At 36.2% G+C, this 12,976-nt stretch overlaps 1 protein-coding gene across 5 annotated transcripts in view; it reads left to right on the forward strand.

Moving 5' to 3' along the window:
- Nucleotides 1-8,466, forward strand: part of MARCHF1 (membrane associated ring-CH-type finger 1) — a 221,702-nt gene extending 213,236 nt beyond the window's left edge. For all 5 annotated transcript variants that reach the window (XM_030946793.1, XM_030946794.1, XM_030946796.1 and 2 more), the window contains 2 exons: nt 1,514-1,661; nt 3,892-8,466. In XM_030946793.1, the coding sequence (XP_030802653.1) occupies nt 1,514-1,661; nt 3,892-4,193 (450 nt within the window). In that variant the 3' untranslated portion in view covers nt 4,194-8,466. The remainder of the gene's footprint in view (nt 1-1,513; nt 1,662-3,891) is intronic.
- The last annotated feature ends 4,510 nt before the right edge of the window (nt 8,467-12,976 follow it).

Raw genomic sequence — 12,976 nt, forward strand, 5'->3', positions numbered from 1 at the left:
TGAAATGAGGTCTCAGCTAATAAATAAGCTGATGGCTCTGACTCTTTGTATATTACTCAGGAAATATTTACATTTTTCTAAATAATTATTTATGCTTTGTGTTCATGAAGTGTGGGAGAAGTGATTCTTGAGAGACCCCAGCAGGACTGCTGCATCCAGCTCTGGGGTGGATTCTTAGAGGGTGCCCACTGAGGTCATGTTGGAGAGAGTCCAGAAGAGGCCACAAAAAATGATCAGAGAGCTGGAGCACCTCTCCTATGAAGAATAGCTAACAGGTTTTACTGCAGTTGTGCTCCTTCAAAATGTAATGTGACTGCAGAGAGTGTTCAGAGTAGAATGGCTGTGTTGGTTCAGGTTAAAGGCTAAGCATCTAGCTTGGATGGCATCTCCAGCCCTAGCCTTAAGGAATTTAGAAAAATTTGTAATTGCCTGGAAACAAAATTTTAAAAAATCCCAAATAGTGAAAACAGCTAATAAAACCAAAACAATCCAAAAACCTAAACAAGGAAAACCAAGACAAACTCACAGCTTGGCAGTAAATGTGCAGCATGGCAGTGCTCTGCTGAGGCTGTGGTTGCTGTCCTAGCCATAGCAGGTGGCAGCAGTGCTGTGGCACCGAGCTGAGTGCAGCTCAGTCCGATGTTCACAGAGCCACAGGGAGGTGGCACTCGCATCTCATGCTTTGCTCTGCTTCCCTTCCCCAGCTGCCTGTACTGGCTCCAAGATTATCCATCAGAATTGAGGCATTTTGCTTTTAAGTGCTCTATTCTTTCATCTGTTTTCAAAGGCAAATGTTTTAGGAGAGAAGGTTTTGTTTTGAAGAAGTGCTGTGAAAAAAACCCATGTCACAAGTGAGATTAAAAAAATCGCCTCAAGAGCTGCATTGTTCTGTTGCAGAGAATAGCCTATTTCATCTTAAAATAGCCTTAACTTAAGCCAGGATTTAGCACCATAATTCAGAAACACGTGCCTGGAAGATCCTCCTTGCATTACTGAGGTTATTTGGCTGCTATTGTATATGGTCATTTCCATGTAATCATCTTTTCAAGTTTATTGAATTTAATCCTCAATGCAGTTGCATTTCCTGTGCTTTTATTTTATGGGAAGACTGTTACATAGGCGCATTCCTATAATTTTAATACATATTACAAACAAATGTTTGGGCTTTTTCTTCTCTCACCAACAGAAATGCAAATTTAAAGTAAATATTAATCTTTTTATCTGTCTATTAACATGTTATGGCTGTACTGTAATGAAATGACTTAAGATATCATTCACAAGCAGACAGAAACAGAACAGTATTCTTCATTCCTCTAAATCTATGAAAATGAGATCATTGTGAATTTAACAGGGACAATGCACACACTCCTGTAATGCATATTACCAAAAAAAAAAGGATTTGTTAATTTTATTACTGCTTGTGTTTTTGGTAGAAAGAGCCACAATGGCCTAATCAGTTTGATGTAAAATTTTACAAGTCAGATTTTTTTAATTACTTTTTTTTTTATTTCAGTGGGAGAAATTACAGATGACAACAAGTGAGAGGAGAAAAATTGTGTGTTCAGTCACATTCCATATAATTGCAATTACCTGTGTTGTTTGGTCATTGTATGTTTTAATTGACAGAACTGCTGAAGAAATTAAACAAGGCAATGATAATGGTAAGTATCTTTTATCTTCTTCAGTGCTGCTGATAATGCAGTGCCTGCCTTTGAAAGACAGCTCTGTAACCAGTCACATTCTGTTCTTAAATAACAGCTCACATGCCTACACCAGAGGCTTTAATGCAGAAGTTCTGAATGCATCAGTATGAAAATCTTACCTTATGCCCCAGCAGAGGGAACTCTACTTTGTGTAGTCGTGACAACAGCTTAACTGGCCTGCCAATTCTTCTGGGTTAATCTCCCATTATCTGGGTAATTCTAAAGGTCAGGCAAAAAGATGAGTCAAGTTCAAACAGCTCAGTGCAAGTTCAGGTCCTTAAATAGCAATTTATTTATATTAATCCCTTGAACCTTGATAGGAAGCAAAGTACGATAGAGCCTCTTCATTAACAACCTTCCCTAATATGAACTTCCAAGAGGCTGTTTTCCAGTTGTGTTAGTCCTTCATGTGGGATTTGAGCAGCATGGAAAACCATTCTTGTGTCCTTTAAAATAGAATTTCACTTTGAATGTCCACGTTCCAGCTGTATTTGTTGGTTATGCACTGGAACAGAGAAGTCATGGAGTCTCCATCTGCAGAGATACTGAAAATCCAACTGGACATGTGTAACAAAGTGCGCATGCTTCATGTCAGTAAGAGCAATACTTAGCATATGTGGAAAATATATCCTGAATTTAACTACTGTTTTCTATTTCAAATCTAAGTTGCTCTTAAATTCAGTCTTAAATGTGATCATAATGATAAAAAGCTTTTGAGTTTTGACCTGAATTGAATTTAAGCACCCTAGCAGAACAAAGGTCTCTAGGTTTGTGTTACATTCCACAGTTAACATGGAAAACAAAACAGGTGGAGCTTTGTGCCTTGCTAGTTAGATAAATATTTGATGATACTCCTGATGCTTGCCTTTCTTGCCTTAGAGAGGAAAATAAGCAACAAGCCTCAGTAAGTCACAGATGAATACACACTACAAAGTCTTGTTTTGCATTCTTTTGAAATGGGTAACATTGCTTTTTACCTCAAAAAACCTGGCCCAGAGGACAGGACTAGGGATGGCTTTGAATTTCTATTTATGAGTACAACTCCATCACCCTACTCATTACAAGAGGGAAGCTATTTCTGTAGATTAGCTGAATTTACATAACAAAACAGTTAACAGGGATTTTTGTTGTTACACATGATGCATAAGAATCATGTTAATTATTCCTGGTAGGCTCAAAAAGTATTTATGATTTGTATAGCATTCAGTATTTGCCAAATGTAATGGGTGATTCTTTACACTAAAAAATGGACAAAGATATGCCCTGGAGCTACTTAAAACATGCAGAAGTGTGAAAAGGATGCTTTTGGTCCAAAATTTGCTTGTTGCAGGGGAGAGTACTTTTACAAAAGTGAACATATATTTGTGGGAAATAAGAAGGACATATGTAGCTCGCTTTCTTCCCCATTTTCTCTCTTTAAGTGGGAATTGCCAAGACAAAGACAAGTAAGCACTGGGGAAAAAACACTTTATAAACGTATTTTGAGAAGGAGAAAAATTGAAATGCTGAATAATACTAGTATTGTTTGTTAATATTCTAGTTTAAAAATCCCATTTCAAATGGATACCTCAAATTATTTAAGAGGTTGGGGTTTTTTTTCTCTTTAGGGAAGTATATGATGCAAACCCTTTAATTGCTAAACCTGACACTGGTTTATAGAAAAGCGAATTTAAAAAATATTTAAAATATTCTAGAATTTATATGGCACCAGTGGTAGGGAATCAAGTTTCACATAAATTTATTCTGTTTGAATAAACAGGTCTAGGTTCAGCTGACCTTTCTACTAGTAAAGCTCAAGTCTGAAAACATGGCAGTCCTGGAAAAAAATTATATACAAAACTCTCTGTCCCATAGCAGTTAATAAAAAAAGATGTTCCCTGTATTACTGCAGAAGCAGCAGCAGCCTATCTTTAATATTAAAAGGTGGAAGGAATCCTGAAAGACTTTGAGAGTGGCATTGATTTTTTGATTGAATATTTGACTGAATGGTGGTCAAATCAGTTAAAAGTAGAAAGCAGTTTCCTATTCCTTGGGCAGTTTCTGGGCCAGCCTATGGAACAGGAAACCCCATCTATTCCCCAGTAGTGTGCACATACCTGGGCATTCTTAGCCAGTGGTTTCTTTTCAGTATACATTACTGAAACAGTGCTTGATATTCAACGTATAACATAAACTTTCTATTTCAAAGGTGTCCTCGAATGGCCGTTTTGGACAAAACTCGTTGTGGTGGCCATTGGATTCACAGGAGGCCTGGTCTTCATGTATGTGCAGTGTAAGGTTTACGTCCAGCTGTGGCGCAGGTTGAAAGCCTACAACAGAGTGATCTTTGTTCAGAACTGCCCAGACACCATCAAAAAACTGGAGGAGAAAAGCTCTCCGTGCACTCAGCCCTCGGAGCTGAAGGACGCGGTGGTGGTGCCAGTAGCACAGACAGGTACAAACTCTCAGCCGGCAGCGGAAGAGGCGACGTCGGAGGTCATGCCAGTTTGACACGGACAGCACTGCTTCTTCCTCGCAGAGTAAGCTGTAGTGTCTGCTACACTACAAATGCTACAAGAAAGTAGAAATGACTGTGCATTTTTTCAGTTAAAGAAGACTCCAACCAAACGACAAAAAAATTACCCCATACAAAAACCAAAACTGTACAAGGAAAATGGATCCAGCGAAGCAACTTGTTACTGTAAGGAATGTGGCCGTTCGTGATGTAATTTCGCAACTAGTCAGCAAGTGTAGTGAAAGTGGAAGTGTACAAAGTGCAATAGAGAACAGGTTTAATAGACAATGCCAAACCTATTTAACAATGTACTTTTGGTCTTTTTTCCTAACTGGGCTGGCTGGGAAAGTAGAAAACAGAAGTGATACAATGATTTTGTTTACAGAAGACACAAACCCTTTCATCTGTTTATTACTAGAAGTTGTTTTTGCTATTTACCTTTTCAAAGATACACTTCAAAGGGTACCAATCCAAGTAATATGATTAACAGAATCAAAGTACAGAGAGTTGTATTGCAGCACTCCCTCTCTAAGCCTCATACGGTAACACCTTCATGTGACTGTAGTTGAGCCTCAATGTTTGGGCAGCTGTGTCAACTATGGATATTTGAACCAGTTGTTTTTAACTGTGGCTGGATTTTTGAAAAGTAAGCAGTTCCAATCAGTATAAACTCACATCTCCATAAGCTGCAGATAGTTTTTTTTTTAAATATCAGGGAAGTAAGGAAGGAGACAATATGTAGATGTGCATTTAGAATAGCAGCTCCACTGTTTATTCTACTTTATAGGAGTGAATTAGGCATAAATTGGATACACAAGGTATTGAGGCAGAATTGTAAATGAAAAAAAAAAGCAGTTTACTGCAGTATTACACAGAAGTAAATTTTCTGTTATCAAAGGTCTGAAAAGGGTGACATTCTGAAGATGGAAGCTACTTTTGGTTTTATTTTTTAAGATTCATGATACAGAAAGGTAGATGTAATAGAACATACCTACCTACATATCTTAAGAAAACATTAGTTTTTATCTCCTTGTTCTAAAAAGCTAGTTTTTATCTTCCTGACTGAAAAAAACAGATCAATGGTTTCCTTCTGTACAGGTAAACTTAAGGTGTTAGAAATTCAACAGTTCAGTTGTTAATTTTGTGTTTTGAGCACTGGCATATAAAAATGAAGTGTGAATAGCATTAAAAGGTGCAGTAGATAAATGAATGTAGATATAATCCTATGTCCAACAGGGTGAATTATGTATAAGGAACCAATTTTGTGATTCACTTTGCAAAACTGTGGTGTTTACTATAAGGACACAAGAGCAAGTATTGACTCGGAGTAGTTATGTACTGGTGTGCACAAGTCTGGGGCCTGAACATAATGTGCATTTTAAAAAGAAGTTGAAAGTTCTTTTTTAAATCTTGTATTTAGTAAAGGAGGAAAAGCAAAAAAGGAAATAAAGAACCAGAGTAATGAGGACAGGAGAGTAGAGATTCACTTAAAGGAGGGGGTATCTGCCACAATTACAAGTGAACTGGAGTTCTACCGAAGCCTTGAAGTTTCTACTGGAAAATTTTCTCTTTGTATATTCAAATATTTACAGTGAAATAACAGACTCAGCCCATTCTTGCAAATACCCAGGCTTTTGGGCCTAAGATGTATTGGAATTTAAATACTAGGTATTCCTTTGTGAATGTTTACTGGCTTAAGGCTCAGGGAATACTAGCAGTGTTAGCAAGAAATGTGTCTTCAATCAGATCATTATATTCTTTTGTACTGGAATTGCTCTTGTAATTTGGCTGTGACTAAGTGATGGTTATCTGGCTTAAACAGGACACAAAATCTTGGTGCTTTAATGGGTCCTTAATATATGTCAATATTTGCTGTCAGTTACTCCAGGTGAGTTGGATTAATGTTGAAGTTTTTTCATGTAATGGCACACACTTTTTATATAAAATAATTTCCCAACTATACAACTGCAACTTCTAATTGTAGCAGCTTCTTATTTGAAATGACATACAAGAGAACCAAATCATTTCTCCATTTAAAATTGTGGAGGAGATTTCAGAAGGTCTTCAGAGCATGACGACAGGACTAAGGAATGTCTAGTAACTGCACATGCTTAAGATAGTCTGCAATGGCATGGTTTTCAAAAAGCTACTTGTTAAAAGGTAACTCTCATGATAGCTGACATCAGACGCATAAAATTACTAACTGCATCTGAATGTTTGGAAGGATGTTTACAATAAACCTCAGTAAAATTTACTGACAAGGAACATTATTATGAAAGATAATTAAGAGCTTTCTGAAATAATAGTTCTTACTTCTTACTTTCATTTATTACTTAAGTGAAAGTAACCCTGCTTCTTTAGCCAGCTTGTTCTTTGACTGCAGTAGCATCATGACCCATTGAAAGTACTTTATCCTCTATTTTGTCAGCTTACTGGAGAGTAATTTGCATTGGATTTTTTTCCTTGAAGAAGTATAAAATTCACCTAGAAGAAGAAAATACCTGAAGATTCTGAAAGCAGAACTGTAGCATCCAACAAGATTTTACATTTTTTAAAAACACACTGAAGAGTCAGCAACAGAAAAGACAATGTGAAAACTTTTATACCAATGCCTTCAACTTCAAACACTGTTCTGGCACTCAACCATATATGCAACTGAGTTTACAGTTAATTAAATAATAGAAAGCAGAAAGACTTCAGTTGAAACTCCTCCTCTCCCTTGGAAATACTGAATGTGGACAGCAGGAAAAGGAGTAAAATGGGACACTGTCTGCTGAGGTGGACAATGAGAAGTCACCAGCAAGAGAGATTTCAGCTGGCTTGAAGCAGCCTTTAACCTTTTAAAGCATTACAGTGTTAACCTGTGCATCCCTTTCTCTTCTTAGATGCACTGGATTTTCTAGAGCTTTCAGGAATTTCGTGCAGTATTGGAATTAGTTTCTGAAGCAGGGTGCAACCTCTTCAAGAGGGCAAGGAGCTATTCACACCACCATGCCTTGAATTCCGGTCTTCAGTAATAAGGAAAGTATAAGGATAGAGAAACTAGACAGATCCTTATGAACCAATACTTTTTCATTCCCAAACAAAGTACAATTTTCTGTATTAATTTATTTACCACAGTATTCTATCCTGGAAAAAAAAACCCACCAAAACCACACAACTAGGCAGAACAGTATACTGAAGGTTTTAAGATTAAGTCTAAAGACTTTTTAATGAAGATACCATCTCAAATAAAGAACCATATCAAACTCCTATGTAGCCACAGTGCAGCTCTGGCAAATATGCTGACAGTGGAATTTGGCCTGGCTAAACCCACAAGGGCAGAACCTGGCTCTGTGCTGCCATTAGCAAGAACAGCTTGTTCAACCTAAGTTTTAATAAAGGTAGGTAGAAGTAATTTGGTGTCAGGTCAGATCTGGAAGTTTGATCAAGATATTCCTGTATTCACTCCTGTGAACATGCACATTTCTTTTCCTGTGTTTAAGTTACAAGCATTATAATGTTTATTTCAAATTGGCATAAACATACCACTTTTGACTATCAGTAGCATTACAAAGATTCTTGACTAGTCCAACTGTGCCATTCACACACTGCTCTATCTGAAGGTAGTGTTTATTTTTGTTGTGTAGAAAAAATAACTCCCCATCTCCAGAACAAACAGTTTATAATTTCCAATAATGCAATGAAACTTACTCTGATGAAAGTATTTTACTGTGTATAATATTCGGAACTACAAGTTTGTGTTATTTGTTTAACTCCCTCTCTTTTGCAAAAGAAAAAGTGTATGTTTTTGTGGGTGAATGTGTACTGGAAGACAGAAGGTAAGGGAAACAAAAGTAATGTATCTGCTTAATGTTGTGAAAAAATGTATTTGTATTAAACAAATTACTCAAAGTACTGCAGTATTCTACATTTGTCACCTTGTTACCTAGAGCATCACATGGTGAACATGGATTGGCAAGACCACACTCTTGCAAGAAAGGTGAACAATATAACTCAGTTGCGTACTTAATACTGATAAACCTGCTAACTTGCAAGGGACTACTTCTGGGTACCCCACCTTGGCAGAATGCTCAGGAAAATACCTAATAGTGCAAAAACATTGAAAAGACTTACAGTTGCTTAACTTGCAGGCTTCAACCCTATAAAGAAGCCTAGAAAGCAACTGGTTTTGCATCCATAGAATAATGGACAACTAGTATGGGGTTTCAACTCCAGGGAGGTAAGAGGACAAAAGCTGCCTAAGGAAAGCAGTGCCTTGGTACAAACTGTTACACTGATTTTGTAATGTCCAACACATGAAAGCTTTAAATATGGACTGGACAGTTAAATACTTTAAAGCTAATCCCAGCTCAGATTGTCAGCATGGATCCTGTTCCTTTTTTGTATTTTTTTATATTTTGATTTGGTGAGGTTTTCTCCTTTTTGAAAACCCTAAAGACATTTTCTTAATGAAAAGGAATATTACATGTTTGCATTATAAAAGAAGCCTTTGCATTTTGTGAAGTGTAAAACAAAAAAACAAAAATCTTACCTTGATTAAAACAGAATGTTCCAACCAAGGTCCAAATTTAGTTTTCTACAGATCTACCTACTCCATATCTTTCTCATAGATGGTCAGCTGTGGAGAGAGTGAGCTAAGTTTCAAAATACCACAATTCTAGCTGGAATCATATGGCTGATGATTGGGAAGAATATGTGTTCAAAACACAGAAGTAATGTTCTACAAATTTCATTCTGTACATCCAAGGCTAGCCACTTTTTCATTTTCTTAAAGCTGCCCTAAGTAGCTCACTATATAAATCCAAATGGATTTCACAAATCCCTGCAAGATACAGAAGAAACAATATAAAAAAGAAGTTACTGTAGTAAAGATATATTAATTTCCATTTATTAGCATATGGAAAAGTGAAACCAATTTTGGTTTCATAATTAAGAGAGTAGAGGTATAGGTCCCTAACTTCTTTGCTTTGCACACAAGAGTTTGAATCTCTTGATGAAAGTCACCGTCAGAACACGAAGCAGGGTTCTGTTTAGTTTGATGTCTGTATACACACCTCCCAGCCAATAAAATATTAAGGCTATTCTGCATGAGCTTTCCTAAAAGTCAAAGAAATTATCAAAGAACTTGGCAAAAAACATTGGTGTATACATTTCCAGTGCCTATGACACAGAGCTTAGAAAATAACCTTGACTGATAGCAGACTGATTCCAGACTGCTGGAGAATGTGGACCCTGGGACAAACTTGCACTTCTGCTACGTGCAAATACCTTTAACTGATAGTAATTGAATTACAGGACTTTTTTTTTTTAACACATAGAAGATAATACATATGAAAATAAAGTAATCAGCACTATTTCAAATAAAGAAGATAGGTCACAGTAATTTTTAAGTGTGTTAAGTAAATCACTAATAATTTGAGGAGATACTTCTATAATGAAACATGGACCATTACATCTGTGTGTGCACATGCCTGGGAACATGGTGAACAACACAGTCAACAAATTTTAAAAATGGCTCACAAACAGCATAGAAGTGAAAAGAGAAGTAGCAGGATTAAGATGGGGTCATAAATCAGATAAGGACAAACCCAAGTGTTAATGGCTCACAGAAGAAAGACTGCTACTTACAGGAGCCCAGAAGATACAGTCAAAAGAACAAATCAATCTAGAAGTTCAGGCAAAGACTTTAATGAATCTTCAAGTGCCACTTACCTCTACGTTTGCTACCAAATTTTGAGAGCTGGGGAAAAAGAATATTTCATTAAAAAGTGTGGATGAGATTTTTTGAGCCCTTCGTATCTTAGCAATGGGCATCATCCCTTTATCAGTTTTGAAATCAGCATGGTACTGTCTTGGTTAATTGTGTTAACTTGAATAAGAGCTGATATTAGTAGGATGCTTCCATTTTTATTTGGCAATATTGTTATTGCTAAATTTATTATTTAGCAATTCTGTTTTAAAATAATGCTGTCATTTTAGTCTAATAACTCGATTTGTTTTATTTTTCCTTTGTAACAGGTAACTAGTTACATATTAAACTGTCCATTTTAATAAAAGTGGACAGTCAAGGCTTAGGGAACTTGATTACAGCACCATTATGGTAAGTGTCTCACCATCAGCTTATTTTCAGTTTCATTAGAGGAACTCTGCACAGGACCTTGGCAGGAGATTTTAAGACAGCAGCTTAAACTGCAGACCATAAATCACACCACCTCATTAGCAAAGTCTCTGACCTTCATGAAACTCACTTCTTTTGGGGAAGTCTGGAAATCAGCTATAATGAATTTTTGTTATTGCAAAAGCTAGAAGATAGAGAGATAATTTATGAATTGTAGCATGCTGAGACTGGCCAAACAAGTCAATTTGATATAATTCTGCACTGCAAGCATTTTATTGCCCTTTATTAGAAAACTAACCTGGAAGGTTCCTAAAGCACAGAACTTTTTCTGCTCAGTAAAAGAAAGGGTTTTTTGTACCACCCTTTCATATCTGCCAGGTGTGTAGCAAACCCCAGTTTTAAAAAAAGATTAAACTCCAATATACACATTTTTGGTCCCAGACTTTGTCCTCACATGTGGCAGTGTCATCACAGAAATAAGTAAATATGTTATTGCATTGAAAGACAAACTAACAAACAAAGAATCGTTACACTCTATAAGTATATCCCCTTACAAATGGCTTAATTTGTTTCCAATACTAAGGAATTGTAAATTAATTTACATTTACTGTATACAAGCAGCTTTGAGAATGTCACTGTCTTCTGTTTGGTTTTGGTTTTTCTTTTTTTAAAATCACATTTGCTTTGTTAACATGAAAGAAAAAAAAACCATAATTTCTACTGGACTTTAAGTCAGCTGGTTCTTTCCAGCTGAGACCATCAATAGGGTATGTTTCACAACTAACAAGTCAGCTGCTACTCACAGTCTGAATGTAATTCAGCCACTTCCTCAGAGAAGCCTTAGCTCTCCAATGCTGGATGAAATAAAAGTATAATGTAGTAAGAACATTGCAACAACCTGGCAAGTACACTAAAAAACCCCAAAGTTCTTATATGAAAATGGCTTTATGTATAAAAATACTACTTTTTTGTTTGAAATGTTCTATCTTTGAGCCATGATAATTAATGAAATAATAATTTTATCTATTACAGCTTTGAATTGAAAACTAAAAAAACACAGGAACATTGCAAAACAGTACTCGACAAATTAGAATGAAAGAAATCTTCCCTAAAATTAATCCTTTACCAGAAAAACGCCCTGTAAATTACAGAGAATATGAACAGAGGATTTAGCATTAAAATCTGAAATCCTTGGCTACAAAAGAACAATTTCAAGGTATTCTCCACAGCAAGTTTGTAAGAACAGAGAACACGAGTGTTACCAACATCTACTTTCTAAATTTTAAAGAAAAATAATAACAATTCAGAACTCCTGAGAGCATTAGTCTTTTTTTCACCTGTAGGAAAGAAACTCATTAACATGTAACACTCTAATAGCTGGTTATAAAGCATGATTGGATTATGAAATATGAAGAGATTCCAGCAGCTTGTCTCAGTAACACATGAACTCTCTCTACATCCCCCTGCCCCCACTCCAGGCCTGTCAGGACAAAAAACTCTCAGCACAGAAATTATAAATAAATAAATACATGGCTTTGGGGGTTTTGTTGTTGTTTTTCCCACTGCCACGTTAATATTCTGCAACAACTCATCTGATAAATTGGTCTTGCACATCATCAGTTTAGGCCTAGATTATTTTAAATTCAAATATGAATACCTGACAGCTACACATGATTTTTTCTGATAATTCAATGTAAAAAGTTCATATGCAGACACTGCTCTTTTTTCATTACTTGTGCAGTAGTTTAACAAGACAGTTTAAAAGCCAGCTAAACAAGCAATGACTATATGGAGTTCAAGGAAGAAAATTCAAGAAGTCAATAAGATCTGATCTATAATCATGTTGCAGTCTAAATGAAAAATGTTTAAAAAAGACTTAATTTCACACATTAACCAGATTTTTATAATATCTTATTACTGAATTGTTTCAAGGAATATAGAACATCTCATTCTTCATAACTACATGACAGTCTTTTTGAAGCACTCACCAGGATGTCAGCCTAATATACTGTAATTACTATGACACCTCCCAGTTATTGAGTTGATCTGCTCAGTTTCCTTCCATATTTTACAGTGTCATGGGAAAGTGACTCAATGTTTCTACTTGCAATTTCAAACCTCAGACTTTGTATACAAAGCAAAAATTCAAAATTAATTTCCAAAAGGCAAAATCTGTCAAAGTACTGAAACAACCACATACACAAGTTTGGTTGAATCCAATTACTCTGACTCAGCTTCTACCACAGTTTACCACCTCAAGTTTTATAAATCAAAACAAGATAAATTCCACTACACTGCTCAATTTAACAAAGATATAAAAATACCAAATGCCTGCACTGAACTTCAGCACACTGATCTCTCAAACACAAAGCAGTGATGTGATGGCCTGGAGATGTGGCTGGTGCCAGAGGCCAAGACCTCTAGGCAGGTTTAAGACTCGCAGTCCACATGAAGATGAATTACATTACCCACCCACGCTCCAGGTCTGTTAAGTTATTTGGGTTTCTTCTTTAGAATCATTTAAGGAGGATAGCTGTTAGTTCTATATAACATAAACAGATTAGTTTCCTATAACATGAAAGGATAGCACAAGCCTATTGGTAAGGAGGGAAGAACTTAATATACACATTAAGAGATTTAACACTCATCAGTAACTCT

This window comes from Camarhynchus parvulus, chromosome 4 (genome assembly GCF_901933205.1).
Source record: "Camarhynchus parvulus chromosome 4, STF_HiC, whole genome shotgun sequence".
NCBI classification, from domain to species: Eukaryota; Metazoa; Chordata; class Aves; order Passeriformes; family Thraupidae; genus Camarhynchus; species Camarhynchus parvulus.